This window comes from Sciurus carolinensis, chromosome 3 (genome assembly GCF_902686445.1).
Source record: "Sciurus carolinensis chromosome 3, mSciCar1.2, whole genome shotgun sequence".
NCBI classification, from domain to species: domain Eukaryota; kingdom Metazoa; phylum Chordata; class Mammalia; order Rodentia; family Sciuridae; genus Sciurus; species Sciurus carolinensis.
In genome coordinates, this window is record NC_062215.1 from 43,034,009 (window position 1) to 43,058,016 (window position 24,008).

General features: G+C 35.9%; 1 protein-coding gene across 1 annotated transcript in view; it reads right to left on the reverse strand.

The window, feature by feature from the left end:
* The window catches only part of Ulk2 (unc-51 like autophagy activating kinase 2), an 81,655-nt gene that overhangs the window by 22,480 nt on the left and 35,167 nt on the right, over nucleotides 1-24,008 (reverse strand). Inside the window, 5 exon segments of the mRNA XM_047544397.1 lie at nucleotides 335-415; nucleotides 2,193-2,338; nucleotides 5,294-5,431; nucleotides 10,150-10,210; nucleotides 18,347-18,518. Coding sequence (XP_047400353.1) covers nucleotides 335-415; nucleotides 2,193-2,338; nucleotides 5,294-5,431; nucleotides 10,150-10,210; nucleotides 18,347-18,518 — 598 coding nt within the window.

Consider the following 24,008-nt stretch of genomic DNA (forward strand, 5'->3'; position numbering starts at 1 on the left):
CATTTTCTGAGTCTGGTTTATTTCACTTAGCATGGTAGTCTCTAGGTTCCATCCATTTACCAGTCAATGCCATAATAAAATTTCATTTTCTATTAATTTTCATCATCTGCACAACAATAACCAAAATTTATCTAAGTTATTTAATTTCTTAGACTATTTTCATAAAGGAATCTTATACCCAAAGGACACATGAGCTATATAACATTAGATCAAAATTCTAAAAAAAGGATAGCAATGCAAATATTTATCAATGCTATCCTTTTGATAAGACTGAAAAAACAAGTTCACTTATAATAAAATACAAACTGCTAATATACTAAATATATTTTCCTACCTGAAGAGTTTCTACTTCTGGATTCATGGCCCTGAGAATGTCCACAACAGCACTGACTAAACTGCTCAGGAATGGTACCAACTATGAAGTGAGACATGGAGGAAGGAAGAAGAAAACTTTCAAAACTAATGAAGGACAGAAACAGACAATCATGCATGAATTGCTTGATACATAATTTGCAAAATTGTAATTATCAAAAATTTAGTTGAACTAACATTTATTGAATAACCCATATGCTAGGCACTAGGTAAGCTAAGATAAAATGTACCATACATCCAGCCTCGAAACAAAATCATTAGGAAAAAAGTCCAAATAAACAAATAAAAGGCTATAACAGACATGTAAGAGTTTATACAAAGTGCTTGGGGATTAGGGAGCTGCAGGACACAGATAACTGACAGCCCAGTGGCTGTCCCTGTGGATTCACATTTGTCTGAAGTCAGGTTTCCCCAGGAGTCAATAACTGATTCAGGCATGTTGGAGTGGGTCAGGGAATTCCTCTGATAGTACAGTGCTTAGGGTTACTCCCACTGTAAGGCTAAAACTTTCTTAGACCTGTTTTATAGTCTCAGACTTTTTTTGCCCCATTTTCCTCCTTCTTATCCTCCTTTCCCAGGTGTCAGACCTGCATCTTGATCTGAGGACCCTTCCTTGGCTCCCCTCTTCCCCATCCAACCATCAGCCTCCTGATATCTAATACCTTCTTTGCATCCACTTTCCTGAAAACTCAAACTGACACAGAGGGAGAACGAGGGACAGTTCCATGGAATTTAAATATAAAAGAGACATGTCAATAAGAAAGGAGCAATGTCCAGGTGATAAAGCAACAAGCAGAGATTAGATACTAAGGACCTTTTCACTGACATGCAAGGATAACCTTTGTCTTTGGAGACCTGGAATGCCAAAATTTTGTTTTAATATTTTTCAACTAAAATCATTCCAACAAGTGATAGGGCAACTTAAACATTTAAAAACAAAAACAAAACATCATCTTGGGATTCCTGGGGGACTACCTACCACCCTGCTCTCTCCTAAAATTTCATCAGTTTTGACTACAGGTGGGGCTCCTCTGTACCACCTGCTCTTCCCACTACCTCATGCTGCTTCTTACAAATACTGCCCTCAGTAGCTTTGTTCTCCCTTACATATGCTCTGAATTTGAGCATTTTCTTTTTTTTTTTTTAAATATTTTAGCTATGCATCAACACAATACCTTTATTTTCATTTATTTAATTATTTTATGTGGTACTGAGTATTGAACCCAGAGCCTCACATGTGCAAGGCAAGCACTCTACCACTGAGTTACAACACCAGCCCTGAGCATTTTCTTTGTCTCTTACTTTCAATACTTGGTCTCTTAAGTTTTTCTTCTTTGGTAGAGTTTCTGTTGTTGTTTTGTTTGTTTTAGGGTTCTCTTTATTACCATAAATATTTTCTAGGCAAATGGAAAGTATGTAACAAAGCTGCTACTATACTCCTACTAGAGCTGGAAGGTATATAGTGAATATGACATGCTACGTTTCAGTTCTCACCCATCTGAGTGATAGGTAGGTAGGCACTTTATGCACTTTAACCTAGGGTTTCTGGCATTGTGTTTAGCTATGAAAGCCAATGAGGATATTTTCAACATGTTAAGATTCATTTATATTATTATATTTCCAACAGCAATCCTAACAGATTTATGTAAAGATTCTCAAGGAGGCGCTGGGAATGGGACAGAGCAGGAGGGATAGGAGATGGTCTCCAATCAGCTCAGAATTGCTGCCATGATGAGTCAATGTTCGTAAAGACATTATTTCATGCCAAATTTGTTACAGAGAAGAAAAGACTGAGAAAATTTGCTTTAAACTCTCCTTACCCAAAGGGGAAGGTGAATAAGGCCTAGAAGACCCAATAGAGAGTCTTCGTCCAACTGTCTGAACTGTGTCTGCTGGTGCAGGGGAGCCAGATCCCAGCCGGAGAAAGCCCATGGGGCTGGTGTTAGACCTTCGTACCACTGCAGATCTAAAGAGAAAAAGAGAATTATTCCCTCACATTCTAGGATTTCCTCTTTATTTCTGCTTTGTTTGTTTTTCCTGAAATTTCCTAACAATAAGCCATGAAGAAGTTTTTAAAACTAGGTAAAGTCACGTGGAACAAATATAAAGAGTATAAAATGATATAAGGTGAAGTCTACCTCCCCTGCCTTTGACAAACTCTAAGTACTTTCCCAATCTCCTGGAAAGGTTACTGCAATTTTTTTTTTTTTTTTTTTTTTTTGCGGTACTGGGGATTGAACTCAGGGCCTTGCGCTTGCAAGGCAAACATTCTACCAGCTAAGCTATCTCCCCAGCCCAGTTACTGCTATTTTTATAGCATATCCTTTCTGAGTTCCTTAATGTGCACATAAGCACTTTCACCTTGTTATAACACCAAAGGTGATATATTACATACCAACTATTTTTTTTCTTTTTTTTTTTTTTTTTTGTGCTAGGGATTGAACCCAGGGCCTTGTGTTTGCAAGGCAAGCACTCTACCAACTAAGCCATATCCCCAACCTGCCAACTATTTCCAATCTTTTGGGTCTTAGGTCTGCAGATCCCAGAGAGTTTTTGTTTATATAACATATCTATTGATATTTAATGTTTTCAAAATTAAATTCAGAAATTTTTAATTTTATAAATTCATTGAACATTACAATTAACATAAAATACTATGAAAATATGTACATTTCCAAAACTAATTAGCAAGACATTATTATACATTTATGCAAATCTAACATTTGGTTTAAAAGGACATGTGGATTCTCACAACTGCTTCTGCGTTCAGTCTATTATACAATATGTTATTCTAAGTTTTCTATGAAGTAGATCCAGTCTAACACAGGTATGCACCAAAAAAGGAAGGAGTATTTCATAGCCTTTTCAAATCACTGATACTCTTCTCTATGATACTAAATGAAACCTCAATAAGTGGTGATTTCTAAAAGATTAGTTTTGCTGCAACGTGGAATCTGAAACTATCTCCTTGAACTCTTTTTGAATCCAGGGGCACTTAACCACTGAGCCACATCCCCAGCGCTTTTTAATATTTTATTTAGAGACAGGGTCTTACTGAATTGCTTAGGGTCTAAGTTGCTGAGACTGGCTTTGAACTTGGGATCCTCCTGTCTCAGCCTCCTGAGTTGCTGGAATTAACAAGTGTGCACCGCCATGCCTTGCCTCCACAAAACCTTGTACTGTTACATTAAACTCCATTCTGCTGCACAGTATCTTGTACTCTGAATGAATCTTTTATCTCTTCATAATTTTTTTAACATTTCATCATTTGGACAATAATGATTCATTGAATTATGCAGATATTCCAAATATTTAACATATTATATAATATCACATTGATATCAAAATGTCACCATCAATATTAACAGAAATGTTTGACAAGATACTAACAGAAGCTATCAAGATCACAAGGGTGAATATAAGTTTTCTAAAATTCTACTTTTTACTTGAATGTTCCAATTTTATCATTGACATTTATTGTAACTTATGCTAGGTGCATGGTACATGCCTGTAGTCCCAGTAACTCAGGAAACTGAGGCAGGTGGCTCACAGTGAGGCTGGCCTAGTGTAACTCAGCAAGACCCTGTCTCAAAGGGAAAAATAGAAAGGGCTGGTGATATAGCTCAGTGGTATGACGTCCCTGAGTTTAATCCCTAGTATCACCAAAAATTAAAAAAGACATTTATTGTTGCTTGTTTTCTCCAAAGTAATAAAGCTTGGTTCACTTTTACAAAAGAGCTGCTAGACACTCACATCATAGTTTGTCAGTAATTCTTTAAAGTAAAAAGGATGAGGTTTCAAAAGTGATTGTTTAGCTTATACCTAAAACAATCATACCAGTGCTTTTCTTAAAACGACTATTCTAATAACCAAAAGTGCTTTATATGTATATCTACTCAATAATTGTGATTTTCAAGGAGAAATAATTTAGTGCTTGTCAAGGACATTCCTCTTACCACAAGTATATGGGGGTGAAGAGCCTAAAAGCTGACAGTAGTACAATTGGGTGTCACCACCTGATTTAAGTTAAGGCACCAAGAGTATTACTCATCTCTGTTTTCTGCACTATCAGTACATGTATCAATGCAGTGAAAACAGCAAACAATGTCCTAGAATTATTATGAAAACAGTTTTGACCTCATGGGTCACTGCTTAATATACTATATCATTCTGCTTTTTTCATTTTATATCATACTTTAGAAATTCTCTGCCTCAGTACAGAGAGAGCTTCCTTACCCTTTCAGAACAGAAAATGCATAGTATTCCCTGTCAGAAATGAATTATAACAAATCAGTCTCTTATTGGTGAACAGTTGGCTTCTTTCTCATTCTTTGCTATTATAAGAGTTAATAACTTTTTATTTATGTAATCTCATATTCATGGGCTATATATATATATATGTATATATATGACTATGTACATGTATATATATAACAAGTAACCAGAAGTTGGAAGTTCTAATTCCTCCACTCTGAGATTCACGCTTCTCTGGGGCTACTGTGGGGCACAATGATTCTTAGTCTGTCAGAATCCTTGATTATATGCACACTATGCCTGCTAAAGCAGGAACCCTTCCTCAATCCTCTTCATTTCCCAGAAATTTACTGAAATCTGTCACCACTGAACATTTTGTTCCTTATTTTACGTATCTTTGTGGACTCAGACCTTTGTTATTCCTCTGCTACCATCTTAATGGGATCTCAAATGGAAAATAAACAATATATAAATAATCTGATGCAATTTGGGATTTCTTTTTTTTTGGGGGGGTTTCATTTCTTAACAAGCTCTTTCTCAAATTCTTAAAAGTGATTATACCTGTGGGTAAATGTATTTATATATTTGAAAGTAACAGATTTTCAATAATAAAAACAAAAAGTTTTTAAAGAAAAAATTTTTTAAACAGAATCAAGACACTGCCTACCTTGGAGAACCATGTGGATTTGTGCCAGAGCTGGCAGTAGATGTAAGATTCTGTTCAATGCGCTGATAATTCCTTATTTGAGTAGGAACTGGAATTGGGGCTGTCTCACTGTGAGGTGACACAGTTGGTTGACACTGCTGCCACCATAATTATTAAAAAAGGAAAGAAATATCAGAAAGACTGCTTTTCTTTCATTTGATCTGTCAGTGATAGAGAAAATTCTAGAAAGAGCCAAAATGATCACTTCTGTGTGTGAACAAGAAATAATCTTGTTAAAAAGATAAACCAACACATACTCATACCAACATCCATACACATATACATCTAACATTTAAATAACATTCTGGGCATTCATGTGCATATTGAGAACTAAGAATTTCTATCACTAATCTGGGGAAAAAAAACATGCCCCTACAACAGGCAAAGTCAGCAAAACTTTCACCCTCTCACACTGTGCTATTCGTTACTATGTGAAAGAAAAAAAAAAAAAAAAAAACTCTGAACAGGAAGGGAAGTTCAAGAGCAGAGATGACTGGAATGTTTACAAGTCATGCATGGAGTAAACATTCTCAAGGAACTCTTCTTGAAGACTGAAAACAGTATAACTCTCAAAGCATAAAGCTGACATAAGGTTCACATTTTATAACTCTTAAAGTATGCAACTGATCTGAGGTCTACATTTATAAGGGTCAGTATTTGGTTTCTTTAATAACTTCTTTCCTCGCTTTTCATAAATTCAGAAACAGTATGTCCTCAGATGACTTTCAACTTGTTTTACAACCTATCCAGAAATTATTAAGGATAATATTGGGACTTAAGAAAGATGATTTATTTCATTTTTCTGTCCTACGATTCTAAAAAAGTTAAATGAATCTCACTTTTTCTTAATAATTCAGATATAACAAAATCAAGCTGGGTGCAATAGTTCATGCCCAGACTCAGCAACTCAGAAAAACCCTGTCTCGAATTAAAAATAAAAATGACAGTCAAATGTCTTTTCTGATATGCAGATGCTAATTCACAATGGAAGGGTGCTAGGGAAGAATAGAGTTACTTTAGATTAGACAGAGGGGAGGTGAAGAGAGGGGAGGGAGTATGGGGGAAGGAGGGAATAGAAGGAAGAATCAGACATTATTACCCTTTGTATACATATAACTATATGACCAGTGGGATTCCATATCATGTACAACCAGAAGAAGAGAAATTATACTCCATCTATGTATGATGTATCAAAGTGTATTTTACTGTCATATATAACTAATTAAAACCAAATAAAAACTAAATAAAAACCACAGTGAAATAACACCTCACGTAGAATGGTTATTATCAAAAAGACATACATTATCAAAAAATAATAATGCTGGTGAGAATGTAGAGAAGGGAACTTTTATATACTATGAGTGAAATGTAAATTAATAAAACCATTAGTAATATGGAACACAGTATGAAGTTTCCTCAAAATATCGAAATAGAACTACCATATGACCCAGCAGTTCTACTACTAGTTACAAACCCAAAGGAAAAGAAATCAGTACATCAAAGAGACATTCGCATTTGCACATTTACTGAGCAGTATTCACAATACCAAGATATAAAACCAACCTAGTTATACACTGATGTGTCACTGTATAAAGAAAATGTGATACATAACATACAATGGGAAATTGTTCAGCCATAAAAAGGGATGAAATTCTATTATTTGTGACAATAAAAATGGAACTGGAGGAAATCACCTTAAGTCAAATAAGTTAGGCACAGGAAGACAAACACTGCATGTTCTCACTTATATATGAAAGCTAAAGTTGATCTCAAAAAAGAAAAAGAAAAAAGAAAGAATAGAATAGTGGTTACCTGAATCTGAGAAGAGTACGGTAGGGGAGGGACAGAAGGAAACAGAATGGTGAATGCATACAGGGTGCAATTGGATAGGAGGAATAGCTTTTATGTTCTATAGCACAAAAGGGTAAATACAGTTGACAATTATATATTAAATACTTTAAGACATTTTGAGAGAGGATTCTAAGTTTTTTGTTTTGTTTTATGTTTGTTTTGTTTTGTTTTGTATGGTACTGGGGATTGAACCCAGGTCTACTGCTGAACCACATACTCAGTTCTCTTAATTTTTTACTTTGAGACAGGGACTCACTGCATCACCCAGGTTGGCCTCAAACTTGCAATCCTTGCCTCAGCCTCCAGAGTAGCAGGGATCTCAGATGTGTGCCACCATGACCAACAAGAGAGATTTTGAAAAATCTCAATACAAAGAAATTATATAGTTCTGCAATGACAGGTATGCCAATTGTCCTGATCTGATCATTACGCAATGTACACTTGTATTGAAATGCCACACTATATCCCATAAATATGTATAATTACTATGTTGCAATCTAGAAACTACATTAATTTTTAAAAAGAATGAAAGAAAAGAAGGTCTTCTCCGAATTATCAGTTAGATATTCTGACTATCCAGTTAGATAAGATCACTGATGCCATTTTTCTATCTAGCTTTATATGAAATCCAATATTTAATCATCACTAAACTCTATGAGCCACACATAAGAGAGGTCTGTGTATGTCCTGAGTCTTCAGAGGTCCGGCAATTTAGATAGTTTTCTATATGGACCATCATCTTTCACACATGAAATACTACAACAACTAAGCAGTCTGACCACACAGTAGCACAATCACATACCATTCTATCTACTCCCACAAATACTGAGAGGAAGACACAAATGCAAAAGGACAGAAAATTTGCAGGGGACTGCATGGCAGTTTCTTCAAATTCACAATCTTTATAATAGGAGATGCCCACTTCCCTCTTTGTGAAGCACTGTTTGATCCTTAGCACCACATAAAAATAAATAAATAAAATAAAGGTATTGTGTCCATCTACAACTAAAAATTTTAAAAAATAAAAAAAAGAAAAGAGTAAATCCTGAGAGGTTAATCGGTGATAAGGATAGCAGACATACAGTTAGAATGAATGTAATGTCAAAACACAGAGGGAGAGAAGGGAAGGATCTATGTATACAGAAATCCCTGTGAATCCTAATCCTACACCAAATGAGCTCAGGCTGTAGTACATGATGAGGAGCCAATAGGGGATAAACTATTAGCAATTCCCCAAAGACCAAAGCAGCAACAGAGAAGGGTCTAGTCTGGAATACCTGCCCATAGGTGCAGAGCAAAAGCAGGTGAAAGGTCCAGCAAGAAAAAAAGTTAGATGACTCAGATGACTCACCTTAATAACCAGGGGCTGTGTATGCAGATAGCCTTCATCAACAGTTGGTAACAACTAGTCTCACAATTCTGATACACTAACTTCACGCCTATGTCTACGTTTTGCCTGAATACACAAGGAATGGATATTATATTCCAATTTGTACTGAACACTCATATAGCAATGAAGAAACCATTACCAAGATGTGTTTCTTTAGTGGAGAATACACTTATTGGTGAAGGAAAGAAAAGTTAAAAAATTATTCAATAGGAAGATAAGATGAAAGGAACCAAAAATGACTCAAGAAGAAAAAAGAGCAGCAAATCAAAAGCAGCAAAAACTGGAACTATGCAATTCCCTTATCCTCTAAAAAGGCAGCAAACAAATTTATATAAGGGCTGGGACTGTAGCTCAGTTACTAGAGTGCTTGCCTAGCATGCACAAGGCTCTGGATTCAATCCCCAGCACTGCGAGGGGAGGACAGGAGAAAGGAATGCTAGGATAAAAGCAGAAGCACAACCACAAAGAAAATATATCCCAGAAAAGGTTTGTGAGGTCCTAGAATCTCTAGCCAGGCTAAGTGATAAATACTTTCCCTTCACAAAGTTAGTTCATAAATACTAAGAGAGAAGGCTATTTTTACAAATATTCAATTTTCAACAAAAGATCATGAAGCATACAAATAACACAGAAACATGATTCAACAAAGGTACAGATAAAGGTTCAGAAATCAATCCCAAGAAAACAAATCTATGAACAGCCCAAGAAAAAAATATAAAGTAATAATCATAAAGTTGCTCAATGAACTAAAAGAGAATGCAGATAGATAATAAATAAAATCAGGAAAATGAGGCATGAAACAAAATAATATCAAAAAAGAGGGAAGAAAACTATAAAAAAAGAACAAAATGAAAATTGTGGAACTTAGTGAGATTCTGTATCAAAAGAAAAATAAATGGGCTGGGGATTTGGGTTCAATCCCCAGTACTCCCCCAAAAAATAAAGTATTGAAAGAAAGATCTTGAAGAGATATTTACACATGTATTCACAGTAGCATTATTCATAATAATCAAGAGGTAGAAGCAACCCACATGTCTATCAATGTATGAATGGATAACAAAATGTGTTATATAATGCAATGGAATATTTTTCACCCTTAAAAAAGAAAGCACTCTGTCACATGATACAACATGGATGAATCTTGAGGATATTATGCTAAGTGAAATAAGCCAGTCACAAAAAGACAAATACTATATTATTTCATTTACATGAGGTATCTAAATTAATCAAATTCACGTAAACAGAAAATAGAATGGTGATTACCAGGTCCTTGAGGGGAGGGAGAAAAGGGGAGGTATTGTTTAATAGGCATGGGTGTTGTTCAGTTCACATCAAGTTTCAGTTCTGCAAGATGATAAAATCCAAGAGACAGGATGCACAATATATATATTTAACACTACTGAACTGTAAGTTTAAAATGGTTAAAAGGGTAGATTTTGTGTGTTTGTTATCACAAAATTTTTTGAAAAGTGTTCAATTTTGAAACAAAATAAATACTAAATCAAGTAACAAAAGTTCTAAAAACTCATAAAAATAACAAAATATGAAACTTTCAGTAAAATACATGCAAACATACCCTCCACACACCAAGAACTCATTTGAAGCACGTCTGCCAGGAGTTCCCATTGGCATATCATCTAAGGAGAAAGAAAAAAAAACAATCAGTTCTGTTATACCCTATGCTTTTAAAAATGCAAATCTGTTCCAACATGATTATTGGGAAACAGTCTGAGTACAACATGAATGGTCCATTTATGTTTCAATTCCATCCATGAAAATAATAGGTGAACACAGAAAACTGCACCCATCTGAATACACAGGATGCTGCCTTTTCACTGCCACTTCATCCAGCAAACTTATGGCCTTTTCCAAGGTAAAGTGCCATATTTGTTGCAGTGTTTAAGTATTTCTTTACCAACCAATATTTGCAAAAATTGTGCTTTAATTCATTTTTATTGTAAACAAATGGGATACATCTTGTTTCTCTGTTTGTACATGAAGTAGAGGCATACCATTTGTGTAATCATACATTTACCTAGGGTAATAGTTTTTGATTCATTCTGTTATTTTTTCCTCCCCCCTCACCCCTCTTATCCCTCTATAGAGTCCCTCCTTTCTCCAGTCTTGCCCCCCTCCCACCCCCTATATGTATCATCATCTGCTTATCAATGAGATCATTCGTCCTTTGGTTTTTTGAGATTGGCTTATCTCACTTAGCATGATATTCTCCAACTGCATCCATTTGCCTGCAAATGCCATAATTTTATTATTCTTTATAACTGAGTAATATTCATAGTATATATATACACCACAGTTTTTTTATCCATTCATCAATTGAAGGGCATCTAGGTTGGTTCCACAATCTGGCTATTGTGAATTGAGCAGCTATGAACATTGATGTGGCTGTATCTCTGTAGTATGCTGATTTTAAGTCCTTTGGGTATAGGCCAAGGAGTGGGATAGCTGGGTCAAATGGTGGTTCCATTCCAAGTTTTCTAAGGAATCTCCACACTGCTTTCCAGAGTGGCTGCACTAATTTGCAGCCCCACCAGCAATGTATGAGCGTACCTTTTTCCCCACATCCTCTCCAACACCTATTGTTGCTTGTATTCTTGATAATCACCATTCTAATTGGGGTGAGATGGAATCTTAGTGTACTTTTGATTTGCATTTCTCTTATTACTAAAGATGGTGAACATTTTTTCATATGTTTGTTGATTGCTTGTACATCTTCTGTGAAGTGTCTGTTCATATCCTTAGCCCATTTTTTGATTGGGTTATTTGTATTCTTTGTGTAGAGTGTTTTGAGTTCTTTATATATTCTGGAAATTAGTGCTCTATCTGAAGTGTGAGTGGCAAAGATTTTCTCCCACTCTGTAGGCTCTCTATTCACACTGCTGATAGTTTCCTTTGCTGAAACAAAGCTTTTTAGTTTGAATCTATCCCAGTTGTTGATTCTTGCTTTTATTTCTTGTGCTATGGGAGTCCTGGTAAGGAAGTCTGATCCTAAGCCAACATGTTGAAGATCTGGACCTACTTTTTCTTCTATAATCTGCAGAGTCTCTGGTTTGATTCCAAGGTCCTTAATCCATTTTGAGTTTAGTTTTGTGTAGGGAGAGAGATAGGGGTTTAGTTTCATTCTGTTGCATATGGATTTCCAGTTTTCCCAGCACCATTTGTTGAACAGGCTGTCTTTTCTCTATTGCATATTTTTGGCACCTTTGTCTAGTATGAGAAAATTGTATTATTTGGGTTTGTATCCGTGTCCTCTATTCTGTGCCATTGATCTACCTGTCTATTTTGGTGCCAATACCATGCCGTTTTTGTTACTATTGCTTTGTAGTATAGTTGAAGGTCTGGTATTGCAATACCCGCTGCTTCACTCTTCCTGCTGAGGATTGCTTTAGCTATTCTGGGTTTCTTATTCTTCCAGATGAATTTCATGATTGCTTGCTCTATTTCTGTAAGGTACATCATTGGGATTTTAAATGGAATTGCACTGAATCTGAATAGTCAAAAATTGTGCTTTTATTAGATTCTTTCCATAGGTCACTAACAAGTTTTTCATGTTGTATTATCAATACCAGTTAGCCTCTAAGCTCTGGTTTTTAAAAGCTTTTTTTCCTTTACTAGGTTTGTGTAATTGTGTGTGTGTGGGGGGGGGGGTGAGTGAGATGCTTTGTTGTTGCTGAGACAGGGGTCTCATTATGTTATCCAGGTTAACTAAGGGAGCTCAAGCGATCCTCCCACCTTAACCCTCCAAGTAGCTGGGGCCACAGGCCTGTGATTTTTATTGCACCATTCTGCAAAGAACACGTACATCACACTATATCCCAAATTACCATTTAGCAAAGTCTATCTCAATCTAATGTTCAGTACTACATTGTTGACTACCCCCATCCTCCTGTATAACTCTTTTGAAGATACTGTGGAAGCTGAGGACTCCTGGACACAGTAGCATATGCCACAGGCCATAGTCTACCCCTATGTCCTCTGTATGTGGGAGTACTGCACAGCTCAGAACTCAGGGACCCTTCATTCCCTGAACAATTATATTCACTAACACATTGTTCTATGTCATTTTATGTGATATGCAACAGAAGTGTTGATCAAATAATATGATCTTTATGAATGAAATAAACAATGCTGCTAGCCTATACTCAAAAGAGGAAAGAGTCACATATATTCCTTTGAATAACCCTACATGGGAACTGAGAGAGGTATCTATTTGACACATTTCAGGTCCTTACTGTCATCAAGCTTACATTCTAGAAGTGAAAGAACCCAATAATGTCAGGTAGTGATAGGAAATATAAAGGAAAATAAATCAGGCCAAGGGAACAAGTAGTAGGGTAAGAGGGGATTCTATTTTAAATATATTAAATAGTTCCTCTAAGGAGAAAGGAAGAAAAAGGGAAGAAGAGGCAAACCTTAGAATCTAGATTTCACTTGTTTTGAAGTTTTGAGTTTGGAACCACATATAATCATAAAACAAAATTAAATCAAAAGAAAACAAAACAACCCCTAGAAATCAAAAGTAAAATAAAGCCTGGTAGAGTGGCACACCCTTGTCATCCCAGGTTTAAGGTCAGCCTGGTAAACATAACAAAGCCCTGTCTCAAAGTAAGAAAGGGTTGGGGATGTAGTTCAGTGATAGTGTATTTGTCTAGTATGTCGTGGGCCCTGGATTCAATCCCCAGGACTGCAATAAATAAATAAATGAACAAGTAAATAAAATGAAGTAAAGGAAGCTAACCACAGATCAACTTGGCAGCCTAATCACCAGCGGGAAATTATTTCAAGTGACTTTAAACTTAGTAATTTGCTTATCCCTAATGGATTATCCTAGGACAAAGAAATCCAGAAAGATTTTAAATGACCTTAAGTAATAATACTTAAAGTAATATTTGTATTGTAATTTTGATGCAAAATTGCTATTCTGAAACTCCAAAGAATGAGAGAAAAGATAACAGCCTAAATTCACATAGATTTAAAAAAACAGAAAAGTTCACTGCCACAAAAATTTGGAAGATAGAAAACTGATGGACAAGTAGTATTAATCTAGTTGACCCAAGAAGATACACTATTTAACCCCAGAAGTAAAGCAACTTAATCACAGAATCCCAAAAGTCTTGAGTAATTAGCAGTACTGAAGAACCTTGAAAGTAGGAACAAAACAAACAAAAAATACCGACTCCGGCTTATTTGAAAATCTATTTAGAAGCAGTTAAAATATAGTAAATAACAGTCTTCAGATTTTTTACTAAATGAGTAATTATAACTGCTCAAACCACAGGGGGAAAAACAGGTAATTGTATGAGAGGATAGATATGTCGGTTTGTTTCATTATAGTAAACTTTTTACTAGATACAGATATATAGCATAACATCAGGTGGTATACCTTAAATATACACAATAAGATTTATTTTTTAAAATATGAAATAGTTTTAAAAATATAGAATTTTAAAAACCATTAGAATTTTGTATCCTTTCTTTAACTCAAAGTAGAAAGGCAATGCCCATTCCCCACTATGGCAAAAGACTGGATATTTCTATTGGGACAGAGTAAAACTGGGTCTCTGGACTATAGAGCACCAGGAAGCATTAAAGGCAAAGGTACTATAGTTAAAAAAGGTTTGCCAGGTGTGCTGCCACCTGTAATCCCAGCAGCTCGGGAGGTCGAGGCAGGAGGATCTCGAGTTCAAAGTCAGATTCAGCAATTTAGCAAAGCTCTAAGCAACTCAGTAAGACCCTGTCTCTAAATAAGAAAGGAAATACAAAAACGGGCTGGGGATGTGGCTCAGTGGTTATGTGCCCCCTAGGTTCAATCCATGATACAAAAAAAAAAAAAAAAAAAAAAACGGTTCATGAGGGAAAGTTAGTAAGTGAAATTTTGCACTGACTATAGAGACCTCCTGGCATACTACTTTACTGGTTCCCCCAAACAGGATCAGGTTTATACTCTTCCGGCAGAAGACTGGATAAATCTTCTTTGAGGCATCTAAATAGCCCTTCAAAAAAGAAAGTCCAGGAAAATGCCCCAGCCCACCATACCCAGTATATATTATCAATCAGACCTAGCTCTACGGAAAATTTCAGTTTTTAAATCCTCTATTCTTAATTATGACAAGCATATAACAAAAACAGAATAATGCACCTTGAAGTAATAACAATGTCAGAAGAGGGGGGGAAAAGTACTGAAGTTTTAAAATGAGACAGCATAAATGAAAAACTCAATAGAATGGTATTAAATAAAAATTACAGGAGGCCATTGTTTTGGTCAAAGCTCTACACTAGATCCCAACCAACAGACCAGGCTAAAAATAGTCACTCAAGCTAAAGCTCCACATCACCAACCTCAATCTAAGCTTTTTATCTGACCTTCCAAGAAACCAGGATTAGAGAGATAACAAATTTCCCAACCAATCTAGTTTCAATCAGCATGATCATAAAGTTTTCTCTGCCTTAATCATAACCTGATATTAACCAATCAGTTATTTTTTCATTATTCTGTCTCCCTGTCTGAGCCTTACAAGAAAAGTAACTTTGAAATAATTAATTGGTTTTGTTTTTGTTTCTGCTTTCTTCGGCCCTTTTCTGTCTCTAAAATCAAGCTCCTCTGCTCAGTTTATAGGAACATACATTCTGTTTTATGCAACAAAGTGTTGCTCAATTCCAGAACAGAAAATAAATCCAATTAAGAACATTAAAATTGTTGTAATTTTATCCTTTGATAGGATTAGAAGAAAACATTAAGGATATTTCCTAAAATATAGAGTATTAAGTCAAAAAGATGGAAAATCACACAAAGAAGAAAATTAGGAGCACACTAAGGTATTTGTTACATACTATGTTTAAACTGCAAAAATGCTTTAGATTGGTTACATGTATGATATATTTCACAACAAATGTTTAATATTTAAAAAAAAAGAAGGATGTGGTCAACTATAACATATGTGGAGACATCAAGAAGATGAGGACTAAGAACTAACACTAGAGATTTGGCAGCACAATGACCATGACAGGAAGTTTACACTGGTGTAACAAGGACTTAGAAGTTGTTTTTGCGAAAAACAGGGACTCTTTACTTGGGCCTGCAAATGTAAAAAATTTGACATCTCTGCCTCCATTTTGCATCTGGTTCCTTTGCTCTTAGTCACCTTGGATTCCAAAAACAACAAGTCTAATTGATAAACAACTGAAGCTGAGTGGAAACAGCAACACTCTTATCACTGCTCACAAAGCCCTGCCTAATCAAGCCTGAGATACGTATCAAAAAACCTCAGTCTGACCAAGACTGCATGATTCTGGTCCTCTTGTCTATTATCATCTGGGAGCTCAGGTCAGTATCCCCAAAGACAGAGCCGAAAATTCTGGTCCCCTTGTCTTCCTGGCATAACTACACGATTAAAGTTCCCTTCCTTCTTTCACTATTACTTTTGTTTGTTTGATTTCTTTGGGGCAAGAGTTCAGACCTGATTTTTTGGGACCCCAAACGCTCACCAGAGTCAGCTCTTTAGCCCAAGACTCTAGTAACAATAGCACCAAAAAAAAAAAAAAAAAAAAAAATAGTGACTAGAATAAAACCAAAGATGTAAATGCTCTCATACAGGAAACTATAAAATGATATATCAGAAAATATCAAAGAAACTTAAGTGGAGGCACAAATACATTGATTAGATAATTTAACACTGTAAAGATCCTAACTATCCTTGAACACGTCTACTGAATCAATGCAATTCCCATCAAAATCCAAAAATGGTTTTTATGGGATTTGTCAAGCTAAAATTGAGAAAAGCCAATTGCCAGGGTGATTCTTACAAATACTATCACTTCCCTACTACTGCCTCCAGATCTCACATACATGCTGACACACAAATATAAAAATTATTATAAAATAATACAACTAGACCAATGCAATAGAATGGAGAATCTTAAAAGAAATCCAATTGTATATTTAAGTCTGAAATGACAAATCTGGCACTGCATTATCAGTGGAGGAAAGATAGAACATTCAATAAATCATACTGGGATAATTACAGATCCTTACATCTTACCCCATTTACAAAAATGAATTCCAGGTAAAGTTAAATATGAAAAAACTAAAAATTTTCAGAAGGAAATATAGGAGAATAGCATTATAATATTGGGGCAGCAGGACAGAGACCACTGGTACAATCTGCTTGTACAAGTATTTTACAGAGTTGAAGTTGTACCTATCTAGCATATCTACTTAGAGGAAATTCTGGCACACGTACACAAGTACCCTATTAGAGTACGATGTAAACAGTGGGAAGGCACTATAATATAGTATAAATCAGTAGAGAAATGGGCAATCTGGGCTTTAGTTGTGCTATAAATTCAAATATTAAAAATGAACAAAACACATAATTAGATATGCATCCAGATCTATGATAAAAACAGGAATAAAAAAGCAAACTAGGCTTGAGGTTGTGGCTCACTTGCATAGAATATGCAACACAATGAGTTCGATTCTCAGCATTGCATATAAATAAATAAAATAAAAGTTCACTGCCAACTAAAATATGTGTGTGTGTGTGTGCGCGCGCGCGCGCGTATACATACATATATGCACATATATATACAAAAGGAAACTAGGGGGAAATAAGCATTGTATATATCGATTACTTAAAACTGTGAAAAGATTAAAATATTATATCTTATATATGAATACATATTAAAATATAAAAATATTTACAGGAAGAATATCTGTCTACAAAGAACAGAAAGAAGAAATTTTAGATGTTCCTATAGAATTCTTATATCTTTAGAGAAAACATCTAAAGTAAATATGGCAAAATGTTGACATGTATAAAAAGCAGCCTAGCATGGGGTAGGTAACTTCAGTATCTATGATTTTCTGTTTTGAAATATTTCCTAATTTTAAAAGTTTCATAATTTTTTTGTAAAGAAACAAAACCACTGTACTGGATAATTTTTAAAAGTAACTTACAGTTCTCACAGATCTGATTATAAATTATACACACACTTGCTGTGGTCCATGTTTTCCCTTCCCAGGCAATAAATCCTTAAGTTAATCAGTCTGGGAATTTGGGCCTTTGCAACAATGAGCACAACACCTGGCAGTACCTATTAAGTATCCGACAAACAACTAAATAAACCTCTTGATGCAAACTTCTACATATAGTCAGCACTTAGTATTACTCAATTGCTAAAAGAACCAGATCTCTAGCTCCTCTGATTCTACTTTTTCATACCTAAATCATGGTTTTCCTCTAACAGTTTTATTTAATCTCTCTCTTCTGTAGATTTTCTGGTACCTTTTACTATTCCAAGGAACAATGACTATACTTAGTTAACCTGGATTCTATTTCTTTTATAAAAAATTCTTCCTATATATATATGAAGTTTATTCTTAAACTTATTCCTGGATGTATTTCCTAAAAGACTCTCTAAACTTAGATTTTTTTCTTAAATGAGTTTTTCCTTTAATTCCTTCCATTAAAGTTCATTTTACTTATTCTGATGGCTTCTCTTTTTCTGTTTGGAGACAAAATTTGAGATAATTTCTTATAAAATTTTCATGTGCCTTCAGTATCCAAAATTATTGTTTTAGAGAAGATGATTAAACGGATCTTGGAAAGGTAGGTAAATAATTCTGAGAATTCAAACAACTAAATAAAATACCCATTTGAAAAGGTGCCCTACACAAGAAAGTGTGCTATATAGGTTAAGAATGCTAATTTAGCAAATTAAGAAATATAATGTGTACAAGTAGAAAAGATTCTCACATGAGTGGTCTGACGAGATGTTGTGTGGTACCAAAACAAAGTCATCCGTGTCACAAGAAGAGTTCTTGCTACTAGTACTGGCAGAATCTTTGGACACTTGTAGATAGTTGGGAGGACCCAATGGTGGGGAGGATAAGTTCTCTTCCTGAATATGCTGCATATCTGGAAGGGACTAAAATTAACAACATAAAATTAAAACTGGCCTAATAATCAAATACAAATCAGAACAGCCATTAGACTAAGGATTTTTTTTTCATAAAATAGGGCACAAATTTCAATTCATTCTAAGATTTTTTTAAAAAATCTCTTTGGAAAGTTTTTCTTTTACAAAAGCAGTTTTAAAGTATTTGTATAAAGACTTCTAAAATGTTTTCCAAAAATGATACTTATTAAAAATATTTCATATGACTTATCACCCTCTCCTGAAGCTTTTTTTTTTTTTTTTTTTTTTTTTTTTTGGTGCTGGGGATCGAACCCAGGGCCTTATGCTTACAAGGCAAGCACTCTACCGACTGAGCTATCTCCCCAGCCCCTCTCCTGAAGCTTTTGAGGTAAGTTTTATCACTGCAACATCTCCTAACCCAGCTTGTGGCCTAGCAAAGCAGATACTCAGTAACTATTCATTTAATGACTAAAGAAAAAATGCCCAGGGACTTTAAATTAATGACATTCTGCTAACAAAAAAGTTCTAATTCTACAGTGAAGAAAACATTACAAACAGGAAGTGAGAGACCATATGACATAAGTTAAAATAGACAAGTCAATAAGGGTAACTGTATGTTAGACTAGAAATCCATTTATACTCGCGGGGGAAAAAAATTTGGAAAACTACAAGTGTGGGTGTGTTCCTTTTCTTTGTATTTTGTCAAGAGAAGAAGCAGATTGTAGAAGACAGGTCAGGCAGGGAAGAAAAGCATGGAAATCTACTTAAGCAAATACTAAGGCATCACTAGCTATGTACTTTTCAGCAATTGCCTCATTCAAGTTCTCTCTTAACTCTTACTGAATGTCTTGATTATACAATAGTTTTCTAAAAACAATGAACTCACACTACATCATGCTGTTAACACCAAGCCTTAAATGTCCAATTCATTCCTGCTGCTCCCCTGAATATCACCATGCAATGAAATCAGTCTCAAAACACCTTATTACTTCCTTTTCTGTATGTGACATACATAATGTAAAATCTCATTGCTTTTTGAAAACTTTATATCTGAAGGTAATAAGAAAAGGCAAGATGGGTTCAGATCTTTCCACTTGTTATCTAACTCCAGCCTTATTCTGAACTCCCTTCCACATCTAAATAAACAAAAGCTCAGGTGGTTAGGTAATTTGACTGCAACCACACAACTAAAAGGCAGTCAAGTTGAGATGTGATTTCAAGTACCTAACCCCACAATTTCTTGACTGTGGGTTAAGCAAGAACTTTCTCAATTTCTTTCCCTGCTATTAATGAAAGTATTTACATCTACAACCAGCCTGGTTCTCTCATTTCTCATCTTCACAGAAGAGATGCTTCCCTTCCATTCAAAGCTAACCTTTCCACCTGGTCTTGGTCTTCATTCCACTCCCAACCCACCAACTCCCCACGGACACAGATCAGCTCCTGATATTTTCACCCTCTGTTGATTCTGGCTTTTTGCCTCTCTACACATAAATATGTTTAATTTTCTCACATCTCAAATGCCCCTAATCCTCTAATTACCACGTCTTCTTTCTTTTTTTGGTGTGTGTGTGTGAGAGAGAGAGAGAGAGAGAGAGACAGACAGACAGACAGAGAGGAGAGGAAGAGGGAGGGAAGGAGGGAGGGAGAGAGAGAGAGGGAGAGAGAGAGACACAGAGAGAGACACAGAGAGAGACAGAGAGAGAGAGACAGAGAAATAGATACTGGAAATTGAACCCAGGACCTCACATATGCTAGGCAAGTGCTCTATCACTATGCTATAAGCCCCAGCCCTCTTTTTTACTTAACAATATTTCTTGAAATTATCAATCTTTATTGACTCAAATTCCTTACCTCTTATATATCCCTTAATCTACCGTAATCCATTTTTTGTCTTCAATTCTCCAATAAAACTGCCTTTATTAAGCTTAAAAATAACTTCTGCCAATACTTCATGAAAGACTCTGATGGTCTTCCCCTTCATCCAATGGCCCTGCTCTCTACCATTTTTCCTCCTACTTCATGGGGACCCCTCCTTTGTCTCTTTTGTGAGTACATATTCTCATTTGCCTCTTGAAAAATGGGATAAAAATATAGAATTTTTCAGGGTTCCCCAACCCCTCAGTCCTTACTTTGTATCTTTATCCTATTGACCACTCTCTCCCTATCTTCAAATAACACTTATGGAAAGAAATCATCATCTCCTGCCTATATTCTCTCCAGTGGGCTCTAGACCATATGTGCTCACATGCCTAGACAACACATCCATACCTGCACAATAGTAATTCCTCATCTGTATCTCCCAAGCACTGCTCCCATGTTTCCTCACTGAGTGACTTCGCCAGCCAACCAATCCTCCTCTTCCTTAATTCTCCCAAGTTCAAACAATCTCTAGGATCTACAAAGGCTTGACCTTCCTATTCTCCTTTCCTATTGCTGCCTTAATTCAGGCTCTCATTCTCAAAATAAGAATGATGATGATGACAGTAAGAGCTGCAATACTCTCAGGTTGTCTTTTCTCTAGTAGTGAAACCTTTTAACTCCATGTCTCATTCTCCAATCTATTCATCCACCCTGCTACAGAATTTAGCTAAAACACACAGAGGATCATATCATTCATTCCTCCACTTAAAATCATTCAAATGGTTCACCCCAGCTTTAAGGATACAGTTTAAATTCCTTTGCTCAGCATCTAACTCCTGTCAAGAGGCAGTCTCTTTCCTGTCTTCCTCTCTTCTTTATTTTCCCCACCACCACACTTCAATGCCTTTACACCAACAGACTGAACTACTTGGAGCAACTCTGTCCTTTCTGCAATGATGGAAAAGTTCTGGCTGTTCAAGATGGTGGCCACTAGCTACCTATGGATACCAAATACTTGATATGGTGCTGGTGTGACTATTTTAAATTCTAACAAATTTAAATGCAAGTCCCCAAGGAGAAGTAGGGTTCCTTCAGTAGTTCACATTTCTATGACTACATGTATGTGACTCCTGTTTCCTGTACTATCTTTTTGGTAATTTATCTTGCCAACTCTTAAAAATTCAGCTCAAACAATCCCCTCTTCAGAAAAGCCTTCTTCAATCCTCAGTCTGATTTTGATGCCCCTAATCCTTGTTCCCACAGGCAATTAAAGTATATATACCTTGGTGAACTGGAGATTACACCCAGGGTCTCATGCATGCTAGGCGAGTGCTCAGTCACTGAGCAATGTCCCTAGTTCTTTCTATTTATCTATTTTTTTTATTATTATTATATACAAATGGGATACATGTTGTTTCTCTATTTGTACATAGAGTCAAGGCATACCATTTGTGTAATCATACATTTACATAGGGCAATGATGTTTATTTTTTTTCCTTCCCCCCCACCCCTCCCACCCCTCTTTACCCTCTATACAGTCCTTCTTTCCTTCATTCTTACCGCTCTCCTTATCCCTAACCCTAAACCTAATGCTAACCCCTCCCACCCCCCATTATATGTCCTCATCCGCTTATCAGCGAGATCATTCGTCCTTTAGTTTTTTTGAGATTGGTTTATCTCACTTAGCATGATATTCTCCAATTTCATCCATTTGCCTGTAAATGCCATAATTTTATCATTCTTCATTGCGGAGTAATATTCCATTGTATATATATGCCACAGTTTCTTTATCCGTTCATCAACTGAAGGGCATCTAGGTTGGTTCCACAATCTGGCTATGGTGAATTGAGCAGCAATGAACATTGATGTGGCTGTATCTCTGTAGTATGCTGATTTTAAGTCCTTTGGGTATAGGCCAAGGAGTGGGATAGCTGGGTCAAACGGTGTTTCCATTTCAAGCTTTCTGAGGAATCTCCACACTGCTTTCCAGAGTGGCTGCACTAATTTGCAACCCCACCAGCAATGTATGAGTGCTCCTTTTTCCCCACATCCTCGCCAACACCTATTGTTGCTTGTATTCTTCATAATCACCATTCTAATTGGGGTGAGATGAAATCTTAGGGTAGTTTTGATTTGCATTTCCCTTATGACTACGGATGTTAAACATTTTTTCATATATCTGTTGATTACTTGTACATCTTCTTCTGTGAAGTGTCTGTTCATTTCCTTAGCCCATTTTTTGATTGGATTATATGTATTCTTCGTGTAGAGTTTTTTGAGTTCTTTATAGATTCTGGAAATTAGCGCTCTATCTGAAGTATGGTTGGCAAAGATATTCTCCCACTCACTCTGTAGGCTCTCTCTTCACACTGCTGATAGTTTCCTTTGCTGAAACAAAGCTTTTTAGTTTGAATCTATCCCAGTTGTTGATTCTTGCTTTTATTTCTTGTGCTATGGGAGTCCTGTTAAGGAAGTCTGATCCTAAGCCAACAAGTTGAAGATTTGGACCTACTTTTTCTTCTATAAGATGCAGGGTCTCTGGTCTGATTTCAAGGTCCTTGATCCATTGTGAATTGATTTTTGTGCAGGGTGAGAGATAGGGGTTCAGTTTCATTCTGTTGCATATGGATTTCCAGTTTTCTCAGCACCATTTGTTGAAGAGGCTATCTTTTCTCCATTGCATATTTTTGGCACCTTTGTCTAGTATGAGAAAATTGTATTTATTTGGGTTTGTGTCCATGTCCTCTATTCTGTGCCATTGATCGACCTGTCTATTTTGGTACCAATACCATGCTGTTTTTGTTACTATTGCTTTGTAGTAGAGTTGAAGATCTGGTATTGCAATATCCCCTGCTTCGCTCTTGCTACTGAGAATTGCTTTAGCTATTCTAGGTTTTTTATTCTTCCAGATCAATTTCATAATTGCTTGCTCTATTTCTGCAAGGTACATCATTGGGATTTAATTGGAATTGCATTGAATCTGTATAGCACTTTAGGTAGTATAGCCATTTTGACAATATTAATTCTGCCTATCCAGGAATATGGGAGATCTTTCCATCTTCTAAGGTTTTCTTTAATTTCTTTCTTTAGTGTTCTGTAGTTCTCATTGTAGAGGTCTTTCACCTCTTTTGTGAGATTGATTCCCAAGTATTTTATTTTTTCGATGCTATTGTGAATGGGGTAGTTTTCCTAATTTCTCTTTCTGAAGATTCATCACTTATGTATAAAAATGCATTGGATTTATGAGCATTGATCTTGTAACCTGCTACTTTACTGAATTCACTTATGAGTTCTAAAAGTTTTCTGGTGGAATTTCCAGGTTCCTCTAAATATATAATCATGTCATCAGCGAACAGGGATAGTTTGAGTTCTTCTTTTCCTATTCATATCCCTTTAATTTCTTTGGTTTGTCTAATTGCTCTGGCTAGAGTCTCAAGGACGATGTTGAATAGAAGTGGTGAAAGAGGGCATCCCTGCCTTGTTCCAGTTTTTAGGGGGGACGCTTTCAGTTTTTCACCATTTAGAATGATATTAGCCATGGGCTTAGCATAGATGGCCTTTATAATGTTAAGGAATGTTCCACTACCCCAATTTTTTCTAGTGTTTTGAGCATGAAGGGATGCTGTATTTTATCGA